This window comes from Ruditapes philippinarum, unplaced genomic scaffold (assembly GCF_026571515.1).
Source record: "Ruditapes philippinarum isolate M1 unplaced genomic scaffold, ASM2657151v2 ctg3280_1_1_1_1, whole genome shotgun sequence".
In the NCBI taxonomy this organism is placed as follows: domain Eukaryota; kingdom Metazoa; phylum Mollusca; class Bivalvia; order Venerida; family Veneridae; genus Ruditapes; species Ruditapes philippinarum.
The window spans coordinates 248,399-259,003 of NW_026856131.1; the positions used below are offsets into that span (position 1 = coordinate 248,399).

The 10,605-nt window shown below is 33.4% G+C and overlaps 1 protein-coding gene across 1 annotated transcript; it reads left to right on the top strand.

The window, feature by feature from the left end:
* Positions 1–438: 438 nt before the first annotated feature.
* On the top strand, positions 439–10,184 carry LOC132745493 (uncharacterized). Its single transcript, XM_060734442.1, has 6 exons — positions 439–534; positions 2,266–2,307; positions 2,724–2,843; positions 4,443–4,497; positions 6,006–6,101; positions 10,081–10,184. The coding sequence occupies exons 1-6, from the start codon at positions 523–525 to the stop codon at positions 10,107–10,109; spliced, it is 354 nt and encodes a 117-aa protein (XP_060590425.1). The 5' UTR covers positions 439–522; the 3' UTR covers positions 10,110–10,184.
* Positions 10,185–10,605: the final 421 nt, after the last annotated feature.

Consider the following 10,605-nt stretch of genomic DNA (forward strand, 5'->3'; position numbering starts at 1 on the left):
ATGATCCTTTGAATAATCTACACTATCATCCTAATGGAATATGTTTTCCCATTAATTTTTGGTAAGAAACAAAATGTAACATTCAGCCACGGATTTACATTACATAATCTGATGAGCATTTTTACAAAATTACAAAATGCCCCTTTTACACTTTGCTTTTTCGGAAAAGTGGAGTGTGCTTCTCCTCGGACAGCTGTTGTTTTAAAACATCTCTAAAGGCTTATAAATGAAGTAACTTTTTTTTAAGTTAGTATAGGGGGTTAGTGATTTTCTTACCGAATTTCAGTGTGGTTTTTGAAAGGAAATAATGAAGCAAATATTTTGATACTTCTACTATATTCATCTTTTTAAAGAATCCCTTAAAACCCGTAGAAGATATCTCTCATTTTATACCAAAATTATTGAAATTGGTTAAGATATAATGAAGGAGACATTGTTTTCCAGAAAAGGGGGAGAGGCACTGGATTTTATACACATGTATCCGGTAAACTAACGGAACAGTACAGAAATTAACTCGGCAAAATGGCAGGCAAGGTCAGAAAAATATGTAAACTTATTAAAAAGAACGACTTTGAAACAAGTGTTCTCTCTAACACATTAATTAAAAGCTTTTAAATTTTAATCATTGCTAATTTTAAATTGATAGCTTGTACAGTTAATTTTTTTATTCGTTAGTATCCGATTATCACAAAGTTGAATGCAGCCGGATAGTACCTCGGTTCGGACAGAGACCTTTACAGGTTTAAAAGTTTCTATACAGACCTTGCAATACTGTTAATTTTTTTGTGTCAAATATTATGAAGCAAATGAGACATATTTGGAGTTAAATTTTGAAACTACAAATGTGAATTAATTACAGTAGATCTAATTTCTGTTCCAGGAATCCTAGTAGTAGGATTCTGGGAACATGACCCAATGATAGGCCTAGCTAAAGAGACTTCAGCGAACAGGTTTTATAGTACTGCTAGACCTGTTCGCTGAAGCCAATCCCGTATGGAAAGTTTTGCAATTATAAATAATGGTGTATTTATTCAATAACAGACATTGTACCAAAAACATGTTGGATTTATATTGTTTTGAGTGATGATTCATGAATAATTTGTTTGTTTTTATTTAAAATCGTACACTTACTAAAAGTAGTGTATGGTCCGTTATTAACAATAGATGCTAGAATTCCCAAAACTTGAAGTCCCGCGAGATTTCATTTGAAAGCAGACTCCATATTGGTAAACATTGATTCTCTACATATTTCCCTAACCAATAGCTGGGTACACAATGTCATTGAAGTTTCATTTAAAAACAAAACATGAATTGATTCAAAATTGATTTGTTTATCAAATGGTATTTTTATATTTTTATTTGACCCAAATTTGATTAATGAGGGTGATTTTAATAGGTTTTATGTATGGCACATGAACTGCCAAAATTCTGGTACTCTGCCTTTGCAAATAGGGTTGACCCATAACTTTACTGTCGCACAACGTCAACAATAATCCGACTCAAAAATTATAACGTTATGGAAGCCAGAACTACCATAGGCCATACCCATGATTTTGGAATTGCAGCGATTTTTAAAAAATTGAGAAAAATTGCTTGACTTAAATTTTGCAGCCATAAGCATGGGACTCCGTATAATTGGCGTACTTAACTTTTCCTATATGTCTGCATTGAATTTCATTGATGAATTTAATAATCAATATTTTGTGTAAAGCAGTACAAATTCAATTAATCATTAAATTTTTTAGTTTAATAATGTTTTATTGCATTAATAGATATAAATCAATTCATTTACATCAACAAAATTACACAATATACAAAAGGGTTGGGCCAAAAGTTTTTTAAACTTCAACCTATGCATGACCGCACATGACAAAATACTGAGAGTATGCCCGTATTAGAGTTGCGCCGATAATACAGTTAGAGTTTATATGAATACAAAGATTAAGAATAACTGTCTAGGATGGCATCTGCAAACATTTAAACACCATAACAGTGAAAAAGCCCTTATTTTCAAAGATTTTTGAATTTGTTATTCAATATTTTTATTTTGTAACTTTTCTATTGGGAATTTTTTCCTGTGGATTGGGAAAATAATATACTATTTTCAGTTGGGAATATGACAGAATATCAGCTATAAAACCGATAAAATCAGCCAAAAAAATCCCTGTGTTACTTGGACACAATCAAAGACTGAAAACAGTACTGTAAAAATTGTATTCTATTATTTCTATTTTAATTTCAAACAACTGATCTTGTTTCTTTCAGGATGAAGATGGTGAGCAAAAACGACTTGTTAAAATTTCAGAGGTAAGGTTGACTTTGTTTGGTTTTAAAGATGTTGTTCAAAAATTTAGTTCAACATTATTTTGAAAGAATAAATGAAAACTTATTCCATTGTTTTATATTAATATAAGTATACACTTCTGGGATCCTTAATATTACCAGACAAAATATGATGTTTTTTCACTGTTACTTTTATTTAAAAAAAAACCATTAAAAACAACGTTTTTTTCCCCCAATTGATTCTGGTTGCCTGGATTTTAAAGAAAGTTTTGAATTATAAGCTGAATAGTGTACAGTGCAGTCCATGATCAGACAGCACTGGTTGTGTGGGTAGAATCTGCTGCAGCCAGGCTACCAAAGGTTAATAAAAATCATAATGAACAGGATGAAACAGTTTTATTTGTTGATTTGCCTATAAATTTGTTATTAAACATTTTAAGTTGCCTGTGTATGGAAATCCAGAGGTGAAGATAAAACTTTTACCCGAGGAAATAGGAAAGTTTCGTGAATGCATATCGGAGGTTAGAAAGACCGTAGCAGATGTACTGAGTCCATTTCAGGTAAAGTATGAAAAAAAGATTTTTAAAAAAAGACTGTGCTTATTATATCACTGTGAGATTTGTGTACATGTATGCCAGTTCAAAAATTCTCATATCAAAATTTCTCCCTGTCTCATCATATGGGGAAGTCAAAGGCCGTGTCCGCTTCATGGACCCGGGCTTTGGCTTGCTCGGCTATAGACTGCACATGTATATTTAAAAGAAAGTCAAATGAAAAACAATTAAAAATATATAGAATTCAATACCTATCAATGAATTTTCAGTGTCACTACTAGAGGGGCGCCGCCATTTTCAGTGTAACTCAGTGATAATAGGCGGGGTATTCGGATAACGGAACATATCTCAACTTTTCGGATTAATAATAATCCTCGAGTGTTCCAAGTGAAAATTAAAGCGGGTACATATAATACCGAATGACACCTTTAAAACGGAAAAATTAAAGGACTTTTTTACCGACTTCCGCTTTCATAGGCCTTGCCTAATTTCATATTAGGGCTTAAAAAGAGTTATCTCAGTTAAGAGTTATTATATTAGGCCATCCTTAAAAAAATGTTTGTTTGCAGTAACGCGACCGACTCACAAAATTTGCCCCTACTCAAATTTTTTTTTTCATGGTCTGGATAAAAAAAAATTTTTTTTTGAATCAGAAAATTATGCCTTGTGCTTTGTTTTCGTTCTTTTAAAGGTTAATAGAAGAAATAAAATGTAGTTCTTATTAAATTAGAATTCAGTTATCAATTTTTACCAGTTTATCAAGCATATATCGTCCAGCATTTTGAAATTCCATTTTTATTTGGGAGTACAGTTCAAAAAAAAAAAAAAAAAAAAAAAATCGACCTACCTACCCCACCTTAAAAATTCTGGGTCGGTTCCTGCAAACAAACATTTTTTTAAGGATGGCCTTATAAGAAGTTTTTTGTTGTTGTGGTTTTTTTTATTGGATTTTACATCACACCAAAACAGTATAGGTCATATGGCGACTATCCAGCTTTTACTGGTGGAGGAAGACTTCAGGTGCCTTTCTGTACATTATTTCAGAAACAAACAGGCACCTGAGTAGAACCACCGACGTTCCTTAAGCTAGCTGGAAAGCTTTCTCATATGTAGATTCCTACAATGCTTGCACTGCTTGAACCTGCAGCAGTGAAAGGGAAGTGGTTTGAAGTCAACAACCTTAACTGTACAGCCACAGATTTCATAATTGACCAATTATCAACATTGATCATTAACAATAATTAAGATTTTCATTTATTATTAACTGGATATATTCTTAATTTAACAAGTAAATCAAGAGAAGGAGAGAATACACATCAAACATCAGGATGGTTTGTAACTGGTTTATTCTAGGATCTACCGGTTTCGGTCTTTCAAGACATTCATCAGGATATATTTTTAATTTAACTGAAAGGTCCAATCTTGTAAAAAACATTGTTCTATGTAAATGTGACCTATTCCTGCATTGAAAAAAATTATTACTTTTTCCAACAATGTATATCAGATGAGCAATTTAGGCCCATCATAGCCCTCTTGTTTGGTGATTTTAAGGTCATGAATTCATTTTAACATTCATTCATAAAATCTTTATTGTTTTTATTATAGGGGACAGTAGATAAAACCAAACACATAATTGAAACAGGAGAGGCTCATACGAAATGTAAGATTCCTTTGACATATAAATTATATAATATGAGCCGTGTCACGACAAAACCAACATAATGTGTTTGCGAGCAGCATAGATCCAGACCAGCCTGCACATCTGCGCAGTCTGATCAGAATTCATGCTGTTCGCTATCTGTTTCTCTACTTGTTATAGGGTTTGCAAGCGAACAGCATGGATCCTGATCAGACTGCGCATCCAGGCTGGTCTGGATCCATGCTGGTCGCAAACGCATTACGTTGGTTTTGTCATGACGCGGCTCATATATTCTACCGATAAATTTACTACAACTTGTTTTGACTGTAGTACAATTACATGATACAAGATAATGGGATTTAATTACTAGCATACTGTGGTCATTTAATAACTACATGTAGTATTCTGTCCTACTCTGATAAATCTTTTCTTAATTAAATCAACATTAGGTAGAAATTTTTCAGATATATTTGTATTAATATAATTAACTATGTAGTTACAAATGTATGTGTACATTTATTTGAATAAACATTATAGTGTGCTCTCATAGAGCTGTCATTGATTCATAGCAAAGCATATTGACGATACATTGTTATTGGATGACAAATATCGGCGATACACTGATATATTGATGTATACTTCTAATTTCTTGTATATAATTCACTTTCATACCTGTTTAAATGATTTTAGTAAAATACATGTTCTGTTCATACAAATATGTTGTGTCCTGTTTATAAATGTCCTTTGCAGGATTTTTTCCTAACCATTTTTTGTCATCACTGTTATCTAATGTGTCCATTATGTAACAACAGCTTAGTATTAGATATGGCCACCTGCTTTTGTATATGTTTTGGGTGAATTTTCATAATTCAAAGACATTAAAATAATTAATCAAAATTATTGACTTTTTCAAATGTGTATCGATAATTGATTAACAGAAAAATATCAACAATGCATCAATATCATCTCTATCACTGACAGCTCTATGATCTAATATGACCATACTGAGAAATTATTTTCTTATATGACAATCTTATAACCTAGATAATTTTAGTATACAATACCTTATAATTCAGAGTTATAAAGTATTTTTAGATGTATTTGTTTTTTAGATAAAGATTTTTATATACATAGAGGATATTGAATGAGTGTAGGTTCAATACTGAATTTATTGAACAAGTTGAATTATATTATGCGAGCCTCTGATGAGCAAAATACTATTTTACCCAGCAAGTTCAATAAATTCAGTATTGAAACTGTACAAATATAATATTCTATTTATCACATACCCAAAATAAAGACTGTTTAAAGTTCAAAAGAAAAGTTTTTCATTGACACGCCTGTAGTATAACGCTAACATTTAGCGCGTCTTTACACTATGTTTGTATCAGGCAAATGACTTCACATCAAAATATATGCACAGTGGTGCAATACCAATTTTACGGAGTCACAAAATTGGCACGGGTATGTGTTAAAACACCTTACAATTTAGAGTTATAAAATATTTTAAGATGTTTTTGCTTTTTTAGCTTCCTTAAACCAGATCAGGAGTGATGAAGGGCTGTTAACAAAATTGACAGTGATTGGGTTGTCTGGATTAGCAGGAAATATTCTTGCAATGAGAGGTATGGTTTGAAATATAATATTTTATATAACAAGGAGGTATTGCACTTACGAAATTGTAGTGAAATCGCCATTCCTTATTTAACTTTTCTTATGAAGATACTAGGTATAAATTATCCCCCGCCGATGGAATCGGGAGGGGGATATTGTTTTGGGGTTGTCCTTCCGTCCGTCCGAATTTAGTTTCCGCTTTAGTTCTTTGCAACTACTTGCTGGAATTCAACGAAACTTTGTGAATCATCAATATGGTATCATATTCTAACAACATGCCAAGTTTAAAGAAATTCTATAGAACAGTTTTAATTTTGCCTATATGTCTATATGAAAACTCCCGAAAACGTCCTTAGATGATTGACTACTCACTGTAATGGTGATCAAAATTTTCATTAACTTATAATTGATAATGACAACAGTTAGGTAAAAAATACACATGTAAAATTAATAAAACTACACTAAACTATAAGACTGCCCAATCGTTTTATCAATTGCGCATTAATGATAAAGTCCATAAGCTTTTTATAGAAATTACCTCAGGTTATGTGGTTTATTAAGACAATGACATCTCCTCATAAACCACTAAGCCAATTTCATCCAAACTTCACAGGAATGTTCCTTTGGTGGTCATCTTTAAAAATTGTTCAAAGAATTTAATTCCATGCAGAACTCTGGTTGCCATGGCAACCGAAAGAAAAAACTTTAAATATCTTCTTTTAAAAAACCATAAGAGCTAGAGCTTAAATATTTGGCATGAAACATCTTCTAGTGAGTGTCTACCAAGTTTGTTCAAATAAAAGCCCTGGGGTCAAAATTGCCCCCCCCCCCCCCAGGGGGTCATTGATTTTCCCTATATGCATATAGTAAAATCTTAAAAAATCTTCTTTTAAAGAACCCAAAGAGCTAGAGCTAAGATACTTTAGCATGAAACATGTTCTAATGCGTGTCTACCAAGTTTGTTTCAAATAAAAGCCCTGGGGTCAAAATTTTGGCCCGCCCCCAGGGAGTCATTGATTTTCCCTATATGCATATAGTAAAAACTTAAAAAAAATCTTCTTTTAAAGAACTCAAAGAGCTATGGCTAAGATATTGAGCATCAAACATGTTCTAATACGATGTCTACCAAGATGTGTTCAAATAAAAGCCCTGGGGTCAAAAATTGGCCCCGCCCCAGGGGGTTCATTGATTTTCCCTATATGCATATAGTAAAAAAAACTTAAAAATCTTCTTTTTAAAGAACCAAAAGAGCTAGAGCTAAGATATTTAGCATGAAACATGTTTTCTAATGGGTGCTCTACCAAGTTTGTTCAATTAAAAGCCCTGGGGTCAAAATTGGCCCCGCCCCAGGGGCGTCATTGATTTTCCCTATATGCATATAGTAAAAACTTAAAAAATCTTCTTTTAAAGAACTCAAAGAGCTATGGCTAAGATATTGAGCATGAAACATGTTCTAATAGGTGTCTACCAAGTTTGTTCAAATAAAAGCCCTGGGGTCAAAATTGGCTCCGCCCCAGGGGTGTCATTGTTTTTAACTATATGTGTATAGTAAAAACTTTAAAAAAATCTTCTTTTAAAAAGCCCAATGAGCTAGAGCTTAGATGTTTAGCATGAAACATCTTCTTATGGGTGTCTACCAAGTTTGTGCAAATAAAAGCCCTTGGGTTAAAATTGGCCCTGCAACGTTGTGGGGGGGGGGGCCTATATACAGGTGAGCGACCTCAGGGCCATCATGGCCCTCTTGTTTATCTATATAATGTGACTTTCAGTGTTAGACATTTTGCAGTCTCTGACTTCCAAATTTTGGAACTTAATGAAAGCCCTGTATCGCATATCTTTCACAATGCTTTCATTTATGACTGTCTCTATTCAGAAGAAATAGTAAGATACTTCTATCAATATGAATTTTCCTTTTTGTTTTTCAGGAGGAATTTTAAGCAAAAACACAGCCTTCCACAACATTTGGCTTATTGGCAGCTACGTCACCTTTGCTACCCAAATGGAGCTGTTCTTCCCTCCACAACCAGAGCCCCCAGTATGAAAAAGCTGAAGAAGTTAAAATTCTTGAATTTAAAAACAGTATGTTTTTCTATATAATTATATTCATTTTTAGCTTGCCTGTTTGAAAGATAATGTCGCGCTATAATTCAGTTCACTGCTTCGACAGTCGTCACCGCCTTTGTCATTGTCTACGTGCAAAAAACTCCATGTAGCCCCGTATTCAAAACATTTTAAAAATCTATCAACATGAATACTTGCTTATTCTTGACATAGTGCATTTGTTAGGACCAAAGGCCATAACTCCTGAAAGCAATATTTTTGGAGTTAATGTTTATTTTAACAGATGAGCATTAACACTGCATTGGATATAAAAGACGATTGATGGCCATATTACTTTAATATTTTAAAAAAGAAAAGATTGTATTTCAAAGTTTATACGAAATATTTCTTCCGGATATACTTGCTGAGCAGTTTAGTTATTGTTAAAGATGCAGTGTTGAAAAATAAAATATTCCTCTAGCTCTTTTTAGAAATTCTACAGCGTAGTAAAATTCTTCAGATTCATAATATTGTTAAAGGAACTTTGCAAATAAAAATAACCACTGAATGCCAAAGCAACAATCCTGACAGTGATCTCAGTGTAAAGCTTACTTATTTACCTTGTAAGTTTCACAGTTTTGTAATCATTTCTTAAATTATCAGACTTGCGTTTCTGTAAGTTTTACCCATGCCAGAAATTTCATTTGGCATGTATGCCAGACGAGTCGCGCGTGCTGTACAATGGCACGCTAAGGATTACGTAATTTTACTGTTTTGGATGAATTTGTTATTTTCATATGCTGTTTGTAAGAAAAAAAGTTATGGGTATAATATGGAAAAGAGTTTTAAAATATAATGGATTATGGTAGAATATGCAAAAAAAATATCTGACAAATGTTTTGTTTCGGATTGAAATATATCCGTCCCTAGGGAACCCGCCAATCCCTCGGGGCAGATATTCCAATATGGGCGGGTTTTGAGGGACAGATTTTCCAATCAGAACTGCAACATCTGACAGATACTATTATTCCAGCTTTGCTTACGAAACATCAGTGGAAAAAATACTCTGGTGCCTGTTTGTGCGCCTGAATTAATACACAAGAGGGCCACCTTAGGTCTTCCTCCACCAGTATAAAAAGCTGGCAAGTCACTCTTTGACCTCTTCTCTGTTGGTGCGATGTAAAACCAAACAAAAAATATAATATATAAAAAATCATTCCACTTTGAATTACTTCTTACGACAATCATGTAAGAGAAAATATGGCTATGTCAGAATTCTAGTTCAAAGTCATTGGTCATAAGGCTTTAACATTTTAAAAAGCATCATTCCAACTAGCTAAATAGATAATTACATTATTTGTTATTTAAGTAGTAGAACAAACAGCTTGACAAGAGATTTATTTAGAATTTATTTCTTGGTCCTTGCTGAACATATGCAAAAATGGGCTAAACATGTCCAACAAGGACTGAGGCGGCGGCCACAGGCTCCCTGCTCTCTCAAATTATGGAGAGAAAAAAGCCGAGTAGCAATGCGGCCAAAATGGCATAATGACCTAGATCTTGCCATAATGGCCTTAAAATACCCTAAATTTTGTTGTTGTTTTGTTTGTTTGGGTTTCACGTCACATCGACACAGTATAGCTCATATCGCGACGTTCCAGCTTTACTGGTGGAGGAAGACCTCAGGTGCCCTTCCGTGCATTATTTGCAGGCACAAACTTGCATCTGAGTAGAACCACCGGACGTTCCTGATGCTTAGCTGGATAGCTTCCTCACTAGAAAGAATCCAAAGTCCCTGTCTGGATTTGAACCCACAGCGGTGAGGGGCAAGTGGTTTGAAGTCAATGACCTTAACCACTCGCCATGGACGCCCTTTTGTTGTTGTATATACAGTGTAGTAACATAGGTATTAGTTGTTTATAAAACAGTAATTATTTTTTTCCATTCTAGGTAGTGAGTCTGATGACAAAAGCTCCTAGCAGGTGAGGGGACACAGAAAATTCAAATAAAATTTGAAAGTTTTATATGTATAAGACTATATAAATTACAATGTGATGCTTTAAGAAGTTCCTTGCAGTATTTTTTACCATTTTGCATTTGTTTTTGGTAATTAACATAGCTTGTAAGTTGTTGTTTGCAGTGTGTAAATTATTATTTTTGCTCATAATATTAGACTTTTCAAAGTTTTCATGAAAATTAGCTGGAATCTGGAGGCATGCTGCTTTAATATGATGTGATATACTAAATGAGCTTTTGAAATATTTTTTGATTGCATATATGGCTGAATTAGTTGAGATGCCTACTTTTGTTTCAATTAATTAAAAGAACACTTCATTATCTTTTGACACTATTGTACCAGGAACGTTGCCTTGGTGTTTGAATATTAGCATGTTTATGATGAAAATATCATATGTTTTGTTTTCTTTCTCTTATCTTTCAGTCAACATACATGTACAAGATGTTTGTGCCAATGTG